Raw genomic sequence first — 23228 nt, forward strand, 5'->3', positions numbered from 1 at the left:
GGTCACAGAGGTAACGCTAAAAGGCACAGAACAAATCAGGTAGTGGAACTGGGATTTCAAACCTTCCAAAGTACAAATTCAGCACTCCTTGCAATTCACAAGAGGATTTCCCGTTCACCAAGTACACCAAGTACTGAACCGACATTGTTTAGACTTGTCTGAAATGGCATTTCAGGAACCCAAAGTGGAATGACCTGGTTAGCAACATGGTTTAGAGACATGCAACCCTCTGGATCACTGGTGGTTACCCTGAAATCCTTTCCCTTGGCTCAGGGGGACTTGGCTGGCATAAGGTGCCCCCACTCTGATATGTTTGAGAAATCTTTTATTAGCGGAAGTCCCACAAGGCAACATTTTAAAATCAGGCAATTGATAATCACAACTAAATACAAAATTTCAGGTAAACTTGCCTTTCGAAATAAATCAGACTCTTGCAACAGGAGAATTGCCCAAGAGTTTTGTCTTTTTTTTTTTTCTTGTACAAAAACAATTAACACCACTTTGCAAAAGGCATACAAAAATACAGTATTAAAAAAAAAAAACAATAACAATAAAACAAACCACTGCTCCCAGCCTAATACCCAACAGCAGCTTATAAAACACAAGCTATTCAGGTGATACATCAGTAACCTTTATCCCACCTGTTCTCCAAACACAGTTCCAGAAGTCAGCTGGCTCCCGAAAACCATACTCCAGAAAGTAGAGAGGTTCCCCAAACTTCCACTGGGGTTCTCTGAGGCCAGGAAGCAACCTCATAAACAGACCACTGTGCATAATAAGTTTGGAAGTAGCAGCTGGCTTTGCAGAGCCACAGAGAGTGCTCTACGTCCTCCCCTCCCCCGCTTTCAAAACCACAGCCAGTAGGCACCTCCTGCCCTGGGCAGGGTTCTGGAGGAGCTGATCTTTCTTCCAGGCCAGGCTTAGGGGCTCCTGAGTTTGCCCACAGGACACCTGTTAGGTTGGATGCCTTTCCAGATTGGATGCTGCACCTGGAATCCACTTGGACGTACCAAGTTCACCTGGGGCCAAATCCATGGTCTGCTAAGCAGAGCTCCTGGAAGCTCCTTTAAAACACACCAGGAGACTAGTCCACCTTCTGGAGGACTGGAGGAGTCCCAGCAGCTCTCCTAGCAAGAACTTCAGTAAGGCCCAGACACTGGGAAAGAGATCTGACTCATGGCAGGCTGGCACCGGGCCCGAGGGTGGCTCTGGAGCCAGCAAGCAAGCTCCTTGGAGTTGCACTAGAAGGACAGTTTGCACGGTTCTAGTAGAACTTCAGACTTACCGGGGCGGGCATGGAGAGGAGAGGGAAGTGGAAAGAGGAAGTGGTAGAGTTCCCCCTCCGCAGGTGCCTGACATCTGTCTTGAGAAAAGATGCCAAGATGGAAAACACCCGGGTGGATAACAGTTCCCAGCCAGGACTCCAAGCCTTCCCCAGGCCGCAGGCTAGGACCCATTTCCCAGCGTCTTGGGGAAATATTTCTGACCTGTGGGAAAGGGGTGTTGTGGAGCCCATTGCATAACAAAGGCAGAAGGAAACAAAAAAGTCCCTTGTGGGGACAGAATGGTTTCTCCCTCAGAGGAAAGGGCCCAGAGGGCTTTGAGACAAAGAATCTAGAGGCCAAACTCTTTAAATGTTCTCAAGGTCGCAGCGTTTAGACTGGGAGGAGGGGTGTTGGCTAATATCATTACATATATATATATATATGTATATACACACACATATATATATGTATATAGTATATATAAATTTTCCAACTCCTCAGCTACTGTAAAGTGTCTGACAATGAGGTAATGGTCCATGCTGATCAAGTCTGTGAACCTGTCTTCACCCAAGACAGCTCGTGTGTCTCCTGGAAAGAAGAGCCTCAGGGAGAGCGTCCGGGCCCAGCTGTCCTAGCATCACCCCAGAGACACCAGAGGGAGCATCCTTTCCCAGCCTAAAGCTCATCCGGAGTGTGAGATTTCATGCCGGCTGGAGCCCCCACCCCCAACCCCAACAACGTCCACCACCTGTTGCATAGCATCTGTCAGGTTTTTCTTCCGAGCTAGTGAGCTAGGCAGCCCCCAAGTCTCCTCGGTCAGCCGCCTGCCTGAGAAGCCCGAGGTGCCAGAAAAGACCCAGCGCTCCTGTGAGTCGGGGAAGAGGGAGCGCTGGGCTTCAAGGTTTCCGAGAATGCGAGCCCTTAGGAGTGTGTGCGCCAGCTGCACTGCATTCTGGAAGGTACTGTTCGGACTGTCCCACCATCACCAAAATGTGCAAATTACTAAGGGGGAGAAGGAAGGTGAAAAAATAAACTCAGGTCTCTGTAAGACAGAGCAGTCGGCCTTTTTGGTCACTTAGTAGCCGCTGAGGTACGCAATTCTCTTCTGCAGCTGCTGCTGCCGGCATCGGAGCTGCCTTTTCTCCGTGGCCATCCTCTTCTCGGCCCCCACCAGGGCTTGCAAGTACTCCAAGGCCTTGCTCAGGATCACCACTTTGGGGGCCTTGGAGCAGCTGGCCAAGGTGGGTACCTGGTCCCTCAGGGCCAAGAACCGAGAACGGAGGTCATTCCGCCGTTTGCGCTCCAGGAAGTTGTGGTTCTTCCTCTTGGTCACATCCTCGGTGTCGGAACTGACGGGTTTGGGGTGGCAGGACTGGGGAGCCTCGCTTTCTACAGGTGGGGGACTCACGATCTCTTCATCTGCCTCTTCTTCCTTTTCCTCTGGGACATCTCTCTCCAGAGCCTCTTCTTGGGGACCTCTCTCTGGAGCCCCTCCTTGGGAACAGCTTTCAGGAGGAAAACGGGCGGCGTAGTTGTGCTGTTGCTGATGGATGGAGATGTGGAAGTGTTTCATGCAGGGGTCCAAAGGGTCTGCCCGCACCGTGATGGTGACTGGCTTCCGTACACCCAGGGACTGTCTCTTCTCCACTGTCACAACGTCAATTTCTTCACCCTCTGTCCAAGAAGAGAGATCCAGAGAAGAAACACATCCCATGAGAAACACACACACACACACACACACACACACACACACACCCTAGGCTGGGGCTTGGGAAAGGGACTGACATTTTCCCCCATTTAGATATAAACGGATTTAAGTGAGGAGAAAGATAACTGGTTCGTTTGTAAGGGGGTAAGGGCAGCGTGAAGGAAAGAAGGGGAAATAAGCAAGGAGGAAAATATTCTCCAATTTCCTTTTGCACAGCAAGGCTTAGATAAGAACAAAAGGCAGACCCAAGCCAACAGCCCCCAGTCTGCCCAGGCGCTCCCCTCCCCCACCGAGGGGATGGAGAGAAAGAGCTATCGGCCTGGGACAAAGTTTAGCTCTAAAGATCTCCCCCAGTCGGGCTCTTTCATGCCCCATCAGAATTGTAAATGAGGGGTCTGTGGGCAGAGCTGCCCTTTGTTCCTGCCCAGCATAGTCTGCACTTGGGGAATTGTTACTTTTCACAAGTTATAAATCCTATTATTCCCCCACCTCTCTATTCTGCCATCCTTTTCAGCTGAAGATTCAGAGAAGGGCGGGGGGGGGGGGGGGCCTACAACCCATCCCTCCTCACCCACAGAAGGGAGGGAACGGGTTTCCCTCAGGAGCATTTTGCTCCTGGTTTCAATGGGTTTCTAGTCATCCATCATTTATAGGTCGTCCGCCCCACCCCCTTCCCTGGACCAGAAGAGTGTTGGATTTGTAATCCCATGTCCGCAAAAGCTGCTGGAACTTCACAAAGGTACAAGCGACCATTTCCAAGCGACCTCTGCGGGGGACAGGGAACTGAGCAGCAGCAGAATGTCCCAATACAAGGGGCCAAAACACCAGGGACCTGGAGACGCCTGGAAATGCCCCCGTCATTCCCTGCCTCAAAGGTCTCCCTGGCTACCCAACCACCGAGAGGTGCAAATAGGGAAAAGCCTTCCTGCTTCACGCATTTTGCCGCCCCCGCATAGAGGGCCACCTTAGTGCATTTCAGTCTGACAACATAAGAGCTCAGTTCTCGGCCTCTTTTGAATATCAGGATGCTTGAGCCCCTTTGTCAGGAAGGCTTCCATTGTGTGGACAATCGCATTATTTCTCCATTAATAAAACCTGACCATTCAGCCCTCCTGGCCACAAGGCCTGTGATTGGCTGGCTAAGCTGTGTTTGGAATGCTGTTTTACCCAACCCCTAGACCCTATTGGCTGAGCCTGCCGTCAGTCACTCTCCCCCCCCCCCCCCCCCTTATTGTTTGCAATCTGTTGCATTTTGTTCTGGGCCATGTGGCCTGTGAGTGAACCAGGAGCTTGCAAACAGGTTCAGGTTAAAGGGCAAGTCAGAAAATGATTCAGGAGGCTTCCCCACATCCCAAACCTTTAATATTTGTGTTAACCTCATAGCTGGTAAGGTTCTTGCCTAAGGAAGAAATAATGTAAGACACCATTCTTTTCAGAGATGGTCTAACTCTACCCAGTCAAGGAAATGGTCTCAGCTGGACAATCAAGTCCAACCCTCTCGTGTGCAGAAGGAGAAACTGAGATCCAGATCAGCCAAGTCCGCATATCACCTTTGTAATATTCTGGATCTCAAACTAAGATCTCGAAACTCCCCAGACAATGCTTTTTCCACTCTACTACTCATCAGCTTTTGTAGAGATACATCTTTATTTGTTTCTTGAACTCAAAACTCCCATTCCAGCCATTAAACAAACACGAGCTCTTGGTGTTGAAAGCAAGCAGGTTAAAAATGACCTTAACACAGTGGACCGAAAAAAATTGACTTTTAATTTCTTGTTATCCTTATTTTTCCCCTCAAGTGTACGACAACTTCCATACCCACTCCCCAGTTCCCTCTCAAACGGTTCTGTAGAAGTTGTTCTTTAAAAGCTACCGAGAGTTTTCTCGGTCCTGATTTACCTAATGCTAGTCAGTTGGCACCCTAGAGAAGCACCCTCTCCAGTCTCTCTCATGGGTAGAGGTCTAAGGGGCTAGGATAAGAACAGCATAGTTTGGTGGCACAGGATGCTGAAAGTCTAACCTTCATGAGGTTTAAATTTGCATCCAAGGGTGGGGGAGGAGGCTGGAGCCCAGTATCTGTGATCCTGGCACCTAGCTCAGCGCTCGGTACCAAGCAGGGGCCAGCGAACATTTGTTGAATGCAAGGAAGCAGGTACACAGAGCCACAGGCGAAATTAGGAGGGAGCTGGGGGAACATCTTTCCAATTCAGACCAAATCAACAAAGCAAGGTGTAGCCCTTCCTGGATAAGCTACCGTGAAGACCCTGGAAACATCAAGGAAGTGCCTGGTTGCAATGGAGGGTTGGGCAAAAGAAGATGGGGCTTAGTTCTAGTGATTTCCTATTTCTAAGTCTCAGTTTTTCCATCTGTTAATAGGGAGCGTTCATTGCTGTTGCCTGTCTGGTGGGTGATTGTGTGGGGGCACAAATGGTAGAGGGGGGGAATGGTGCAAGGGGAGAGCTTTATGGGGATTTTCAAGTAAAGCAGACAGGAAACTAGATTTTTTAAAGAGGGAAGACTTTGGCTTTGCACAAAAGGCTCCTCAGCTTCCTCTCTCTCTAGGGGAGTGTGAGTTTCCCCAGGGAAAGTGGCAGCAACAAAAAACTTCAAGCCTGAAGTGACCCTTAAGGGACCCCTTCCAGCCTCCGGAGGACAGATATCCCCTACAGTCCAATCCTAGTATTGTCCTCTCTAAACGCTAAGCTTCACCCAGTCTCCCTTGTCCCCTGGGGCTCCAATCATCATCAAAAGGACGCTGGCTCCCACGCCACTTCTTCAAACTGTTTACTAACACACCCACGTGCCAGACAGACACCGCTGGGGGCTACACCGGCAGCTTCAGCCAGAGAAAGGGGGAGGTGGCCGAAGGGCTCGCGAAGACCCAATGCCAGACCTCAGACAGCGGCAGAGTTTTGGCCACCCTTGGGGTGCCCCCCTCTTGGATGGCCCGGGGCGGTCCTTACCCGAGTCGCTTGGGCTCTCGGACCCCGAGCAGGCCTGGGTCTTGGGCTCGCCCAGCGGACCGGGGGCAGCGGGAGCCGGGTTGCCGGCTTCGAGGCTGGGAGCGCAGTCTGGGGCGGCGGGCGCCTTGGGCGGGTTCCCCCGGGGTGCGCCGGCGGCAAGCCGGTCGCTCACCGCTCTCTCTAGTCGTTCCCGGGCGGAGAAGCCGCTCCACATGCAGTCACGACGGATGATGGAGGCGTAGTTCCTGCCCCAAGCTTTCGAATGGCCCCGGGATTCCGCCTCTTCCCCGGCGCCCCCTCCGGGCCAAGGCTCCGGGGGACCAATTCCAGGGGCTGAGTCCCCGGCGCCTGGACCCGAGCCCCAGGGCGGCGACGTGGGGGGCGACGGCACCAGCTCGAATTTCTTCCAGATGTCCTCACTGGGCGCCGTGGAGCGGTAGAAATCTTCCCCGCAGTCATAGTCGTAGAAATAGTGCTGGTACGAGTCGAAGTCCATGTCCGCTCCCTGCGGGAGGGAAGGGGACTGGCTGATGGTGTGCGGGCCGGGAAAGAAGGCGTCCCCAGGTCCCCCTGCACAGCCGGCTGCCAGGCTCTCGTCCCTCCCCAACCTCCCGCCTGGCAGCCCGCGCCCTTCCCTCGCGTCCCGGGAAGCCCAGCCCTGAGTCGGCGCGCCCAGGGAAGCGGCTCACAACGCGCGGACTCGGCTGCGGGGAGCGAGTTCAAAGCAAACTTTGCCAGCGCCGCCCGGAGCGCAGCTCCCAAGGCCCGGCCGGGCCGGGTGGGGGCGCGTGGTGCCCAGGAGGCAGCCTGCAGCCCGCTTCCCGGCCGCCCGTAGCCTCACCTCGCTCCCGCTGCCCGCCACCTGGAGCGGACCGGCTCCCCGCCGGCTCGGGGCAGCCCGGCAGCCCGCACACAGGCACATGCGCGCCGCCGAGCGCGCGCCCCGCACTCAAAAGCGCGCCCCCCCGCGCGCGCGCCCCCGTCCTCGCTCGCGCACGACGGCCCGGACGCTCCCGGGATCTGCGCGGGAGCGCGAGATGCAGGCGCATTGTTTCCGGCTGCCTTATATCTCGTCGCGCGCCCGGGGCTCTGGGGCCGGGGGCGGACCCTACGGGGCAGGACCCGCCCCTTCCCCGCCCCCTCCCCGCCCCCGACAGGTGGGGGCAGTAGAGTCTCCGCCCCACCCCTCCTGGCTGCTCTCTCCCACTCTATTCTATTCCCTGGATCCCCAAAATGAATTGCACGCTGGGTCGTGCAGGGCAGCAGCGAAATGACACAGTTTGAGGGTCGTCTGGTGGAGGCGTGACTCTTCAGCTAGGCTTGGGCGGTCCCCGGCATGCAAACTGAAGGCGCACTCCTTGTCCACTCTGGGCTAGGGAATAGGGCTACTCCCTGCCCCGCCCCTCGAGCCCGCTTGGCTGGCTTATTTCAGGTGCTTCTGCGGCCGGGTGTAGGTTGGGGGGACTGACGCACCTCCACCGCGCCACCTGGCGGCCCTCAGCCCTGAAGTGGGACTGGTCCCGGGTAACCTCTTTATCACCTGTTGGCCAGTTTCTTTACTGCGGTGGTCCAGATCTGGACCTCAGAGAAGCGAGGTAGGAAGGTTCCGGACTTTGGAGCATGAAACTTAACATTTCTAAGCTTCAGTTTCATCTATAAAATAAAGGATGGTAATACTTACCTTACGAGGGTATTGTGAGGATTTCTTTAAGAAGATAGAGTAGGGAAGGCACCAGGCCAAGAAGAGAGGCAAGTAAAGACTTAGTTAGCCCTGGTGCACTGGTGGTGAGGAGGAGAATTTTTTCCCGGGGTTTTGGTCTGGGTTGAATCTCCCTTCTCTCACACTACACACAAAACAGCTCCGTAGGAGCTAAAGTACTAGAGGAAAGAAAATGGGGGATTTGGAGTTGAGAAACTTCATTCATGCCTTTGCTTTGCTATTTACTAGCTGTGGGCCAAGTCACTTGAAGCCTCTGTTTGCTTATCTGTAAAATGGGACCATTGCCTGCAGTTGCATCTATGGCCAAAATGATGGACATATAAGCCCTTTGAAATGTCATCCATCTTCTATGCCTTTCGTGGGAAAAGAAAAGCTAAACTATATGGTCATTCTATTTAGGCCAAGTAAAGTAATTTGGGTTAGCAGCCAATGTATCTAGAATGTTCTATGTGGCATGCAAGGTCTGGTCACTGTCTACAATCAGCAGCCAGATTGCCAGCTGTCTCTTTTCCTCCCACTCCTGTGGTCTAAGAACACCAAAGTACTCGCTGTTGACATCCCAGCAGAGGGAAGTGAGAAGTGTAAGCAGTTCATTGTGGTGGAGCATACACAAAGTGTGAGTTGATGTAAGGGTTGGGAGAAAAGGCAGGGAAGATGACACCCTCAGTTTTGAATATAGGTCTAAAATGCTTGTGGGACATCTTTGAGGGCAACAACTAGTTCTTACTAGCTTTGTAGCCTCAGTATGGAGAACAGCTTCTGGCAGATACTTCTGGACGTAGTGAGTGACTCAGCCAACCAGATTTTTCTTGCGACAGTCTGTGTGCCCTGCTTTGTACTGAATGAAAGTGCAGGTCAGAAAGGTTCCAGGTTTGGTTGCAGTCCTAAGGCAGAGGGTTTGGAACTGCCTTTTGGCAACTTGCTCTCTGGTGTATGGATGTCTGAGATGGTTGCTGTACCAGTCAGGATTCTTGGTTCTACATGACAGAAACCACCCCCGGATAAATTTAAGCATAAAATCCTTCCTTATTGGAAGGATTTGGGATATAGAATCTACAGGATATTGGGATTCTATGCTTGGAAAATGGGTGTCCTCTCTCTATCCGGATGAAATCCTTACTCAACAGCCCTTCCCCATGATTCAGCAGACAGCCCTAGGATTGTGCTGTAAGATTGTAGTAGGTGATATCCGGGGGCATCCATGAGGTGACCCCCACATCAAGAACTAGGATAAAGTAAATTGTCTCTGAGAGTTGGTTTGCTCCTTCACTTTGCACACTTTTTTTTTTTTTGGTGGGGGGAGGGGATCAAACCATTTTATTGAGGGGTTCTGGGGGAAAAGTCAAAGAGGAAGAGGACAATGAGATCTGACATCCCTGGTTGAGTTAGAATCTTACCTTTCCAGCTTCACAGTGGCCGAAAGCTGTACAGTTTGTTTAATGTCTGTCTTCCTTACCAGACTGAGGGCAGAGACTAATGTCAGTCTTCTTGGCCACTCGTAACTCCAGGGCTTAGAGCAAAGCCTCGCACATCACGGGTGCTTTGTAAATGTGTTGCCTGTTTGGTTGGACATAAGTTTCTAATGTTGTGATGGAGAGATGTGCCAACCTGGCTGAGGCAGACAAAACAACTATCAGACCGAGTCTAGACTGTAACCTGAAAAATTGTATTTTTAAAAAAGATTTTCTTTATTTATTGGATAGAGAGAGAGAGCAAGCAGGGGTGGGCAGGAGGGGCAGAGGCATAGGGAGATGCAGACTCCTCACTGAGCAGGGAGCCCGATAAGGAGCTGATTCGGGCTCGATCCCAAGACCCCAAGATCATGACCTGAGCTGAAGTCAGATGCTTAACCGGCTGAGCCACCCAGATGCCTCCAGAATAAAGGCATTAAAGCCGCTTAAAGAAAGAGGGTGCCGGGCGCCTGGGTGGCTCAGTGGGTTGGGCCGCTGCCTTCGGCTCGGGTCATGATCTCGGGGTCCTGGGATTGAGTCCCGCATTGGGCTCTCTGCTCAGCAGGGAGCCTGCTTCCCTTCCTCTCTCTCTGCCTGCCTCTCTGCCTACTTGTGATCTCTGTCTGTCAAATAAACCAAAAAAAAAAAAAAAGAAAGAAAGAAAGAAAGAGGGTGCCTTGGGGTGCCTGGGTGGCTCAGTGGGATAAGCCTCTGCCTTTGGCTCAGGTCATGATCCCAGGGTCTTGGGATCAAGCCCTGCATCCTGCTCTCTGCTCAGTGGGGAGCCTGCTTCCCTTGCTCTTTCTGCCTGCTGCTCTGCCTACTTGTGATCTCTCTCTGTCAAATAAATAAATAAATGATCTTTTAAGAAAGAAAGAAAGAGAGAAAGATAGGAAGAAAGAAAGAAGGAAAGACGGTACATGGGGTACATGGGGCGTCTGGGTGGCTCAGTCTTTAAACAGCTGCCTTCAGCTCAGGTCATGATCCCACTGTCCTGGGATAGAGCCCCACATAGGGCTTCCTGCTCAGTAGGAAGCCTGCTTCTCCCTCTCCCACTACTCCTGCTTGTGTTCCCTCTCTTACTATCTCACTCTCTGTCAGATAAATAAATAAAATCTTAAGAGAGAAAGAAAGAAGGAAAGGAAGAAAGAAAAGGAAAGGAAAAGAAAAGAAAATTAAAGAAAAAAGAAAAAAGAAAAGAAAAGAAAGGAAAAAAGAAGGAAGGACCAGGGGAGCCTGGGTGGCTCAGTGCATTAAGCCTCTGCCTTCGGCTCAGGTCATGATCCCAGCGTCCTGGGAGGGAGCCCCATATCGGGTTCCCTGCTCAGTGGGAAGCCTGCTTCTCCTTCTCCCACTCCCCCTGCTTGTATTCCCTCTCTCGCTGTGTCTCTCTCTGTCAAATAAATTTTAAAAAATCTTAAAAAAAAAAAAAGAAGGAAGGGCCAGTTAAGAGGAGTCTAGATAGCCAATGAAGCAGAGAGCCTTAAGGGTTGTCAAGGCAGTTACTAAACTGTCTATCCTAGTGCTGTCTGGGGACAAAGATGCTGGTCCAAGAACAAGGGAGATGGAGTCCCCATTCTTTGAAACCACCCAGTGGTTTCACCGCCCCCCTTACCTGTGCTTTGGATCACCAATCCACCTACTGAAAATCACTCTGTTCCCTATGTAGATCCGCCCATAGGGAGAGAATGCACTCATCAGTGAACAAGAAGATCTAGCCTTTTTCAAAGCCCTGCTTCCCCTTAGAAATTAATGAATTGGCATCTGATTTGAAACATCAGTCTCATGAGCCTGTTTATGTGTATCTGTTCCATAGAGATGCTGCTGCTTTTAGGGCTAACAGCTTTGTTTTCTGAGGTGATATCTGGACCCAGGATGATGATATGAATTCCCTAACATAACAAGTGCTATCTTAGCAACACTCAATTTTTCACCTTCTTTATTTTTCTTAAAACATTTTAAATTGAAATAATACATGTATATGGTTTTAAAACATCAAATAAGTGTATGACAAGGTTAAAAAAAAAAAAAAAAAGAAAGGGTGTCTTCTGCCCTGCCCTCATCGCCCCTGATTCTCAGTCCCCAAAGAAAACTACTCTTTTAGCTGTTTTTTTTCTTTTTTTAAAATATTTTTTAAAAGACTTTATTTATTTATTTGACAGATAGATCACAAGTAGGCAGAGAGGCAGGCAGAGAGAGGAAGGGAAGCAGGCTCCCCGCTGTGCAGAGAGCCGGATGCGGGGCTCCATTCCAGGACCCCGGAATCACGACCTGAGCCGAAAGCAGAGGCTTTAACCCACTGAGCCACCCAGGCGCCCCTAAAATATTTTTATTTATTTATTTGACAGAGATCACAAGTAGGCAGGGAGGCAGGCAGAGAGAGAGTGGGGGAAGCAGGCTCCCTGCTGAGCAGAGCTTGATCTGAGGACTCTGGGATCGTGACCTGAGCTGAAGGCAGAGGCTTTAACCCACTGAGCCACCCAGGTGCCCCTCTTTTACCTGTTTTTTGTCCGTAATATTTACTTCCATATTTTGACCAATATAATCTGTTTTTCCTGATTTTTAAATTCCTATCGAGGGCACCTGGGTGGCTCAGTGGGTTAAGCCTCTGTCTTCGGCTCAGGTTGTGATCTCAGGATCCTGGGACTGAGTCCAGCATTGGGCTCTCTGCTCAGCAGGGAGCTTCCTCCTCTCTCTCTGCCTGCCTCTCTGCCTACTTGTGATCGCTGTCTGTCAAATAAATAAATAAAATCTTTAAATTCCTATCGACATTCTATAATAGAAGATGTAGCTCTTATATTTCCTTTCCCATGCCCATATATTTGGCATTCCCTTATTCTCCCAGTTAGATTTTAAAATATTAAATATTTATATTTATTATAAATATAATTATATTTACATATAAATATAATTATATTTAACTTTAAGTGTTAAATATTTTGACTATATGACTATGGAGCACTCTGACTACATTTTCCTTCTTGCACATTTTTTTCTGAGTCAGATTATTTCATTTTTTTCCTTTGTGTAGATTTCTATTTATATATGATAAATTTAACCCTACACATTCCCACCTGAGCTACAAAGATCACTTCATGTAGTCAAACCCATCAAGCAAGTAATCAATCTATCAGATCCTTTTTTTTTGGAAACATACCCTTTGGAACACTTTATCTTTATCTTCCTGTTCTAATCTGAATTTCTTGATTGAGTCTAGGCCTCGTCACAACTGTTATTCAGTAACTTCCCTTCACCATCGTTCTGGAAATTCCCTCTGTTTCTCTCCTGCATTGGCTCCCCTGTTTTCTGGAACTCACTGCTTTTACTTTCCTGATTGACTTCCTCACATTGTTGGAGCACACCTTTCTGTAGTGCCTGAGTAAAGGTCCTTGGGAAGTAAAAGTTTTGAGACTTTGCATTTCTGAAATTGTCTTTATTGTACTTTTCATCTTTGGTTGATAGTATGGTTGGTTATAGAATGCCAGATTAGAAATAATTTTCCCTCAGAAATTTAAAGGTATTGCTTTCCTGTTTCTTAGCAACCAATGTTGCCTTTGAAGTCGTTATCATTTGAAGTTTATTTATTTTTAGGTTATTTCCACACCCAGTGTGGGGCTCGAGCTTATAAACCCAAGATCAAGAGTCAGGTGGACTTCCAACTGAGCCATCTAGGCGCTCAAGGTTGATATCATTTGAAACCTTTGTAGGTGACCTGTTTCTCTCTCTGGAAGCTTTTAGGGTATATTCTTTGTCCCTGATGTTCTGAATTTTTTCATTGATAAATGAAAAAAATGTTGGGTCTGTTGTATAATAAAGAATTTGATAGGACCTTGTCTCCAGTCCCTGGGAGGTAGCCTCTATATCCCTGGAATTGGCCAAGCAATAGGACTTTGTTTATTATTCATAAAGGGCCTTGATAGTTTATGCTAATGGATTACTTATGGTGGGCCTCTAGATTGTTTAAGATATGTTAAATTAGATAAGCTGGATAGCCAGATAGTTAAGGGACCCCAGATAGGGTTTGAGCAGGCAAGAAAAGCCAACCATTGGGGTGCCTGGGTGGCTCAGTCGTTAAGCATCTGCCTTTGGCTCGTGTCATGATCCCAGCGTCCTGGGATCAAACCCCACATTGGCTCCCTGCTCAACAAGGAGCCTACTTCTCCCTCTCCTGCTCCCCCTGCTTCCCTCTCTTGCTGTCTCTCGATCTGTGTCAATAAATAAAATCTTAAAAAAAAAAAAAAAAAGAAAGAAAGGAAGAAAAGCCAACCAAGTAATTAGAGGGTTGGGGTTTGGGTCATGTGATATCAGTCTGACCTCTGGAAGGGGAAAGGGGGCTGGAGACTGATATGAACAATGATTAGTTAGGTCTGTTTACCTAATGAAAGCCCAGTAAAAACTAGACACTAAAGCTCTGGTGAACTTTCCTGGTTAACAATGCTCTGTATATGTTATTACACATACATGTTTATTGGGAGGGTGATACATTCTGACTCCACAGGAAGAAGAACTGGAAGTTTCATGTTTGGGACCCTCCAAGACCTTGCCCTTTGTGTCTCTTCTTTTTGTTGATCCTGATTTGTATCCTTTTTGCCATAATAAATCTGTAAGCATTAGTATCCCATTTCCCTAAGATCTGTTAGTTGTTCTAGTGAGTTATCAAACTTGAAGGGGTAGTAGGAACTCATGAATTTGTAGCCAGTCGGTTATAAGTGTCGGTGGCCTGGGAAACCCTGAGCTTGCAGCTGGTGTCTGAAGTGAGGGCAGTCTCATGGAGGACTGTGCCCTTGACCTGTGAAGTTCGGCCTAACTCTGCAGTTAGTATCTAGAATTGCGTTGCAGGATCTTTTTGCATTTCTTGCCCCAAACTTTTTAATCTGGAAACCAATTCATTCTGTAATTATATATATATATATTTTTTCCCTGTAATTATATTTTTGAAAAATTCCCCCTTCACTATTTTCTTCTCTCCTTCTGAAACTCCTGCTATCCTTTTCTTATCTTCTCTCTCATTTCTACATCTGTGTGTTTCATTTGACTTTTTGGGAGGTTTCCTCAACTTCCAATCTGCTATTGATTTAAAAAAAATTTTGACCATTACATATTTTTAATTTCTTTTTCTTTCTTTTTTTTTTTTTTTAAGATTTTATTTATTTATTTGACAGACAGAGATCACAAGTAGGCAGAGAGGCAGGCAGAAAGAGAGGAGGAAGCAGGCTCCCTGGTGATTAGGGAGCCCGATTCGGGGCTCGATCCCAGGACCCCGGGATCATGACCTGAGCCGAAGGCAGAGGCTTTAACCCACTGAGCCACCCGGGTGCACCTAATTTCTTTTTTAAAAAAGATTTTATTGGGGTGCCTGCCCCACATCGGGCTCTCTGCTCAGTGCAGAGCCCGCTTCTCTCTCTCTCTCTCTGCCTGCCTCTCTGCCTACTTGTGTTCTCTGTCTGTCAAATAAATAAATAAAATCTTAAAAAAAAAGCTATTTGACAGAGAGAGAGAGAAAGTGAACACAAGCATGGGGAGTGGCAGACAGAGTGAGAGGGAGAAGCAGGTTCCCCTACAGCATGGAGCCCAGTGCAGGACTGGATTTCAGGACCCTGGGATCATGATCTGAGCCAAAGGCAGATGCTTAACCAACTGAGCCACACAGGCACCCCTTTAATTTCTGTTTCTTAAGAGATTGTATTTATTCTACCAAGACTGCACCATTTTACATTTCCCAGTGGTAATGTATAAGGATGACAATTTTTCCACATCCTTGCCAACACTTATTCTTTTCAGTTACTATTATAGCCATCTTATGGGTGTGAAATAGTATTCATTGTGGTTTTGATTTGCATTCCTCTAACAACTAATAATATTGAATATCTTTTCATGTATTTATTCACCATTAGTGTCTCTTCTTTGAGAATGTCTATTCAGATCCTTTCCCCATTTTTTTAAGAGAGAGAGAGAGAAAGAAGGGGATGAGGGGTGCAGAGGGAAAGAGAATTTCTAGCAGGCTCTACACCCAGTGCAGACCCCAACTCGGGGCTTGATCTCATGACCCTGAGATCATGACCTTGAGATCATGACCTGAGCTGAAATCAAGAGCTGGATACTTAACAACCAACTGAGCCACCCAGGCTCCCTGCTTTGCCCATTTTATTAAAAAAAGATTTTATTAATGTATTTGTCAGACAGAGATCACAAGTAGGCAGAGAGGCAGGCAGAGAGAGAGTGGGCGAAGCAGGCTCCCTGCTGAGCAGAGAGCCCGATGTAGGGCTGGATCCCAGGACCCTGAGATCTTGACCTGAGCCAAAGGCAGAGGCTTTAACCCACTGAGCCACCCAGGCACCCCTCCCCCTTGCCCATTTTTTAATCAGGTTGTTGATCTTTTTTGTCATTGAGTTGTAAGAGGTCTTCATATAGTCTTGGATTCCACACCCATATCAGATATATGATTTGCAAATATTTGCTTCCATTCTGTGAATTGTCTTTTCACTTTTTTCACAATGTTCTTTAAAGCACAAAAGTTTTTAATTTGAGGGGCACCTGGTGGCTCAGTGAGTTAAGCCTCTGCTTTCAGTTCAGGTCATGATTCCAGGGTCCTGGGATCGAGCCCCGCATCAGGCTCTCTGCTCAGCAGGGAGCCTGCTTCCCCCTCTCTCTCTGCCTGCCTCTCCGCCTACTTGTATTCTCTGTCTCTCTGTCAAATAAATAAATAAAATCTTTAAAAAAAAAAGTTTCTTTAAAAAAAAGTTTTTAATTTGATGAAATTAATCAATTTTCTCTGTTGTTGTGCCTTTTGGCATCATATTTAAGAATCCATTGCCAAGTCCAAGGCAATGTAGATTTACTCCTGTTTTCTTCCAAGAGTTTCATAGTTTTAGCTCTTACATTTAGGTCTTTGATCGATTTAAGTTAAATTTTGTATATGGTGTGAGGCAAGGGTCCAGGTTCTCCCATTCGTTTCTTTCTTTTTTTGTATGTGCAACCATCACCACTAATTCTAGAACATTTTCTTCACCCCCAAAGTAAACCCTGTGACCATTAAACAGTCATTCATTCCCTTCCCTTGTGAGTTTATAGTTTTTTCCCCCCAGTCCTCTTACTGCCATTTGTGGATTTTTAGGACTGGGTCTGGTGAAGTTTCAGCCAGAAATCTCCTCTTCGTTTGAAACTGCAAGAGCTCTCACTTTCATTAGGCAGATTCCTGAGTCAGATGCTCTGAGAGGGTTTTCTGGAGAAAGGAAATTTGATCTGAGCCTTACAGATGTCTAGAATTCCAGCTGAAGTTAAGAAGATAAAGGTGAGGGACGATGAGAAGGGAGAGTTGGGGAGAAGGAAGGGGAAAGAAGGGGGATGGAAGGGAGAGGAAGGACTCTGGCACCAATACCAGAAGAATTTAATCAGATAAAAATCTGATTTCTTATCCCTTGTCTGTGGCTCTATTACCTCTGCTCGAGTTTCACTGAAAAGCTGTCCTTTTCTTAGAACCCTAAGGAATGTGGCCTTGTTTTCAGTGCAGTGAGAAAAGGTTCTGGAGATTTTGTTTTGTTGTTGTTGTTGTTTTGATATTTTATGTATTTACTGGAGAGAGAAAGACAGAGATAGTGAGAGAGGAGGAGCAGGGAGGAGAGGGAGAAGCAGGCTCCCCAGTGAGCAGGGAGCCTGATGTGGGGCTCCATCCCAGCACCCTGAGATCATGACCTGAGCCAAAGGCAGACATTTAACCAACTGAGCCACCCAGGCACCCCTGTTCTGAAGATTTTAGACTTTACACTGCATCCATCCAAGGGAGGGGCCAGGCCTAAAGAGACAAGAGCAGCTTTCAAGAGTAAAGAGAAGTAGGCTGAATACAACATTTCTCTGCTAGTTGTGTCACACCGAATCAGGTGGTACTGCCTCTCAATTTTCTCATCTGTAAAATGCCCTGCCTAGCAGCATTATTGGAGAAATAAGTTACTACAAGGCAACCCTCACTTTTTGAAAGTACATTAGTATTTGGTTTCACTAACTGAAAGAAATCTGAGGAGGATTTCACTTTTCTTTTTTCTTGTTTTAAAAGATTTTATTTTTGGGACACCTGGGTGGCTCAGTCGGTTAAGCAGCTGCCTTGGGCTCAGGTCATGATCTCAGGGTCCTGGGATCAGCCCCACATTGGGCTCCCCGCTCAGCGGGGAGTCTGCTTCTCCCTCTGCCCCTCCTCCTGTTCATGTGCTCTCTCTCTCTGTCTCTCTCTCAAATAAATAAAAATAAAATCTTTAAAAAATTATTTTATTTTATTTTTATTTATCTAAGGTGGGGGGAAAGAGAGCGCATGAGTGGGAGGGAAGAAGAGGAAGAGGGAGAGGAAGAAGCAGGCTCCCTGGGCTCAATCCCAGGACCCTGGGATCATGACCTGAGCTGAAGGCAGACACTTAACTGACTGAGCCACCCAGGTGCCCAGAGGAGTATGTTAAAAAAAAAAAAAAGCCTCTACTGTAATAATATAATTCTTTCATAGAAGCAAAAAGCATAATGTGAACTTTCAGAATGCAGAGAATACTTTCACTTTATACTGGCTGGGCTTATGAAAGATTTCCTAGGAACTTTCTACATTGAGATAGTGGAAGAAACCTGTATTTGCAGTGTTTAGCAAAGTGCGTGGCCCAGAGGAGAATTTTTTTAAATGTCAGTTTTCTTCTGTTTCCTTCTTTGGCAATTTCAGGTAAACAGTATGGATGGAGTCTCAACCAAGGCCTCGAGTGCCTGTCTAAGGAGCGTGGGCTGAGGATAATGAGCAATGAAGAATTATAGGAGATTTGTGAGTGGAAGCGTGACAGATCTATCTATGCCTTGGAAAAGGTCACTTCTTCTTCTTTTTTTTTTTTTTGAAGGTTTTATTTATTTGATAGAGAGAAAGATCACAAGTAGGCAGAGAGGCAGGCAGAGGGAGAGAGGGGGAAGCAGGCTCCCCACCGAGCAGAGAGCCCGATGCGGGGCTCGGTCCCAGGACCCTGAGATCATGACCTGAGCTGAAGGCAGAGGTTTAACCCACTGAGCCACCAAGGTGCCCCTGGAAAGGTCACTTCTGGAAGAAGAGAGTCGTCATGCATAATGCAAGAGAGGAAGTCCTGAGCCCTAGCTCCACGTCTAAGTGAGTCCATTTTCTCATGTGCGCAACACATAGGAAATGTTTCCTTCAGCATTTCCCCAGAGGACTATGAGTTGGGGGAAATCTTAACGCCTAATGCAAACAGAAAAAGCAGTTTGTCTTCTTAGACTTGATGGAGGGTGGGCTCCAAACTTGAAGGGCTGATGTAGCCAGCCTGAGCTGCCACCTGGGGGATGAGATGGGGCTTTTGAGAAGCTCTAGAGATTGTGATAATTGCTAAAGCCCACAGGGCCCCCTGGCACTGCCCCTCAGAGAGGAGGCATGCCAAGTGCCTAGTGTCTGAGGACAATTTTGAAGCCATACGGACCCTCATTAAGAAACTTTTCCCATGAGGGATTGTCAGCCTCATCCACACCCTCTGGGGTGGTGGGGTGGGGTTGGTGGTGGCGGCTGAGCTCTGGACACAGGTGGAGCGAGAGAATCACCTGGAATGACTCTTCTGTCCACTAGAGGGAAACCCAGGCTAGAGCTGGGGAATCCTGTGTATAGGAGCCCTGAGGCAGGAGGGCCGTTTGGAACTGCCAGCCTGGGACCTGGGGGACCTTGGCGCAGTGTGGTGCTGGCATCAACATCTATCATCTCCCCAGGATCCAACTGTTGCATTTTCAGGAATCCGGCGAGTTGGTTGTGAAACATGGTCATTAAAAATTAAACTCTATACATTGACACCTAAATTATATTAAAAACAAAGGCAGTAAGTACTCCAAACTCATCTTTCCCTACTTATTTTACTACCATCTCTCTATTAGATCTGCTATGGAGGAAGTACTGTGCAATGGACAGCTACTGTCCAGTTTCAACTGTGGTAGGCTGAGATTGGCCACAGTGGGATCTTTGTTCCATGAAAACCTGCAAATGCTACAAATCGGGTCTTCTCCCCACCTCCCCCCCCCCCATCCTGTGCCAGTTGCTAAATATTTACTGGGACATCACTGCCTCAGCCTCTCCCACATGAGGTCTTGGGCAGGGGGAGGGGAGATGGGTTTTTCCGGTGGTCTTGCCAACAAACACCCTCAGAGAGGTCCCCATGGTTGAAGCACCCAGTTTCAGCAGGCAGAGGCGTAGGGGTACAGCAGCAGAAAGCATTGTTGTGTTGTCTTCGTGGCTTGGCCCAGAGGTCCTCTGCCAATGTCAGCCCAGGCTTTGTGCAGGCTGTTCCCACCACCTAAAACCTGTTTGCGCTCAAGGGCTGGGGCATGCCTTTCTGTCCGCGCAGAAATGAAGTGAGTTTCTGGATCATCCAGCACTAGAAAGCATTCCCCCTCAGAAAGGGGAGCTTCAGGAAGGCCAGGGAAGCACCTGCCCTGGTCCCTACCCCCAGGACTGGTGCAAGTCCCTGGGCGGAAATGTTGGAGCTGCTGGGCAGGAACACTGCAGCACCAAGCGTAGGGATAACTTGAGTCAGACAGATCTGGGCTCTGTCTTGGCCCTTGCCACCTGTCCTGAGAACAGGGCTTAACCCAACCCCTCTTCAGTCTCCTTACTTGTGAAATAGGGATAAGAAGAATCATCAGCTTGGCTGTTGTGAAGATTACGTGAGATTACCCATGCAAAGCTCTCAGCCCGTGATTCAGTCACCTCCAAGGTGTTCCATGATGTAGAAGCTGGTGTTATTTTCAGACTTGCGGAGGGCGGGTGGGGTGGGGGCTGAATTTAAATTGGCTCTGAGTGCCTGACCACCCTAATGCTCTCTATGTCAAGGAGGGAGGGCGGGCAGGGCAGGGCCAGGAGGCCAAAAAATCCGTGGTGGTACCGCTGGTCCACTTGCCCCAAGAGCACAGCCAGGAAGAGAACCGCGGGACTGGAAACCTGGCCCCCCTCCAGTGCCAGGCAAGGTCGCCTCCTCCTTACGCGCTTCCACCACCGCCCCCGCACTCCAACTCCAGGGCCCGCGCTTCGCGGGCGGGAGGGCCTGCCCCCGGACGTCTAAGGCCGGGGGCTGTGCGCAGGAAGCCGCGGCGGGGGCTGTCCCGGAGCCTCAAAGCAGCGGAAGGGAGGGAGCGGCCGGCACCTGCATTGTGCGAGCCCCGCTCCCCGCTGGCCGGCCTGGCACCCCCCGGCGCGCGTTCCTGGCGTCGGCTGTTGGGGAGGCCCGCCGGCAGTCAGGCAGGTAGTAACTGGGCAGAGGGGACTACAGCTGCACTTTCATTCATTTGTATATGCATCCATCAATTATTAAGCTGCGGCAGAAGCCGGAGCGCAAAAACAGTCGGTGATCCCAACGACCCTCCCAGTTCGTGGCTCTGTGGTCAGATGGCTGGGTTGGAATCCGGGCTCCTACACTTATTAGCTGTGTAACTCGAGCAAATGACTTGACCCCTCTGGGCTCTAGCGTGTGGAGTGTGGGATTAAATGAGTTGCATGTGAAGCATTTGGAACCAGTCTGGAACGGGTAAGCATTCATTAAGTGTAGGATTTTTTTTTTTAAGATTTTGTTTATTTTTATTTTAAGATTTTATTCATTTGTTTGACAGGCAGAGATCACAAGTAGGCAGAGAGGCAGGCAGAGAGAGAAGTGGAAGCAGGCTCCCTGCTGAGCAGAGAGCCCGATGCTGGGCTGGATCCCAGGACTCTGGGATCATGACCTGAACCGAAGGCAAAGGCTTAACCCACTGAGCCACCCAGGTGCCCCTAAAGATTTTATTTTTAAGTAGTCTCTACACTCTGAGTTCGAGTGGGGCTCGAACTCAGAACCCCGAGATCCAGAGTCGCATAATCTTCCAACTGAGCCAGGCAGGCGCCCAAGTGCAGGATTTTAAAAAAAAAAAAATTTTTTTTATTATTGCAAAAGATCATTTCAAGAGCAGTGTGGAAGACATGCTTAGAAGGGCCCAAAGTTGCATACTGGAGCCTGAATGCTGGTTTTAAAATTTTTTGAAAACTGATTGCTAACATTTAAAATTGTGAGATTTTTATCTAAAACTCAGATTTTGGCTTCTTTTAAAAAGACTGAAGGTCTGGGAAGCTTGTGTTTCTTTTTCCTTCTCTTTCTCTCTCTCTTTTTTCCTCCTTTTGGAAGCTTGTGTTTCATAAGCTGTTATTGTATTATGCTAGAGGCAGTGGTCTTTTTTATGTTGTATTTTTGCATGCCTTTTGCAAAGTGGTGTTAATTATTGTACCAGGAAAAAAAAATCTCTTAGGCAATTCCACTGTTGCAAAGGTCTGCAAGACAAGTTTATTTTGAAAGGCAGATATTATATTTAAGCTGTGATTATTGATTGTCTGATTTTTAAATGTTGCCTTCTGGAACATATTCTTCTTCTAAAAGATTTCTCAAACATGTCAGAATGAGGCAGTTTATGCCATTCGAGTCCCCTGAATCAAGGAAAAGATCTGTGGCCCTTTGAGTTTTCTCGGCTGGGCTAGAGGCCGGAAGTGATGGGGTATAAGATGTGGACACCTTAGCAGGAAATAGGAAAGAGATGGACAGGAGAAGCAGACAGGTGACAGGTGTTTAGAACTGATGGGATGTGGGATGCGGAGGCGAAAGAGATGAGGCCTAGGAGAAAGGGTGGAAGGAAGACCCATTCAGTGAGCTGAGGGTCCAGTGGGGGAGAATGAGTTTGTTTTAGCCACATGGGGTCTAAGAGTCTGGGTTCGCCATTAGATCAGTAGGATAAAGGAGGTCCAGTGCTCAGGAGAAAGAGGTGACCTTAGGGTGCAATGTTGGTGACACAGGAGGCCTGTGGATATGTGGGGAGAGCAGGAGGCCCAGGATGGCCCCTGAGGACCTGTTAACATTAAGGGATTAAGGACGTTTAAGGGATTAGAAGGATGTTTTGTTTTGTTTAAGATTTTATTTATTTATTTGAGATAAAGAGAGAGAGTGAGAGGGGAGCAAGCACAAACCTTGTGTGTGGGGCGCGGGGGTTGCTGGGAGCAGCAGAGGGAGAGAGAGAAGCAGGCTCTCTGCTGAGCAGGGAGCCTGACATGGGGCTTGATCCCAGGACCCTGGAATCATGACCTGAGCCGAAGGCAGACACTTAACCATGTGAACCACCCAGGCACCCTCATTAGAAGGATGTTAGAGGAAAAGGAGAGGAGCCTGGGAGAATGTGCTGGGGCCAGGTGCCTCCCTGGGTGGACTTTGCCTCTGTCTTGCAGGACAGGACCACTCTTAAAGACCTCCCTGCACAGGTGGACAGAGGGATGGGTGGGGAGGAGGCAGTCTGACTAAAGCCTGCTGTAGCCCAACGGAGGGTGAGGTGGGGCAAGACCCCAGTCTGGTTCAGGACATCTAAGTATCCTCCAGAAGTTCCTTCATTCCCCTAGCGTCACTTGGTGGGCCTCTGGGACCCCACTGGGAAGAGGAGCTCAGAGGAGGAGAGCAGCTGGGCCCCACTGGCTGGAGAATAAGCAAACAGAGTACCCAGGATATTCTTCTCAGTGGTACGGCAATTGGGAGACCGGAGGTACCCGGAGTTGTCTGTCACTTGGTAGGATACCTTCGGATCAGGCTAAGTCACCCCTTGTGACCAGGAGGTATTGCAACTATCACTGATAGAAGCCAGCGATCTTTCTTGGGAGCCAGAGATCTGAGCTGGGGCATGGCTGAGCTTTGAAAAATGAATTGTGCCATATACCGTCATATGTATTTTGTCTAATCTTCATAAAAACTCTGTGAAGGAAATAAAAATTTCCCCATTCTACAAAAGAAAAATACTGAGGTTCAGAAGGCATAAATAACAGGCCAGGGACATGCAGCTGGTGAGAGGCCAAGTTGGGAGGACAGGCTGGAGTACAGGTTCTGTCCCTATAGTTTCTCCTGGGGTGACCCCACTATGGCAATGGCCTCTCAACCTCCCTGACACTTGAGCTCTGTCCTGGGTGTTCTCCTAGGCTTCACCGTCTTCCTCATACGCAACCAAATTGATCACCAAATTCCATTAATCATACCCTCTCTACAGACCTAGCATCTGTCCCCTTCCCTCCAGTCCTGGAGTGACTGCCCAGCTTTGGCCTTACCATCTCCTGCCCTCGCT

The 23228-nt window shown here is 48.6% G+C and overlaps 1 protein-coding gene across 3 annotated transcripts in view; it reads right to left on the bottom strand.

The window, feature by feature from the left end:
• Positions 1–308: 308 nt before the first annotated feature.
• MYCL (MYCL proto-oncogene, bHLH transcription factor) overlaps positions 309–23228 on the bottom strand; it is a 93080-nt gene continuing 70160 nt past the window's right edge. For 2 of the 3 annotated variants that reach the window (XM_032877395.1, XM_032877396.1), the window contains exons 2-3: positions 5937–6441; positions 309–2939 (exon numbers count right to left, since the gene is read on the bottom strand). In XM_032877395.1, coding sequence (XP_032733286.1) covers positions 2341–2939; positions 5937–6441 — 1104 coding nt within the window. In that variant the 3' untranslated portion in view covers positions 309–2340. Of the gene's footprint in view, positions 2940–5936; positions 6442–6777; positions 6990–23228 lie in introns of those variants that run through there. The other variant, XM_032877394.1, reaches the window with a different exon arrangement.

The sequence above is a fragment of the Lontra canadensis genome, unplaced genomic scaffold (assembly GCF_010015895.1).
Source record: "Lontra canadensis isolate GAN:19392208 unplaced genomic scaffold, GSC_riverotter_1.0 scaffold60, whole genome shotgun sequence".
NCBI lineage: Eukaryota > Metazoa > Chordata > Mammalia > Carnivora > Mustelidae > Lontra > Lontra canadensis.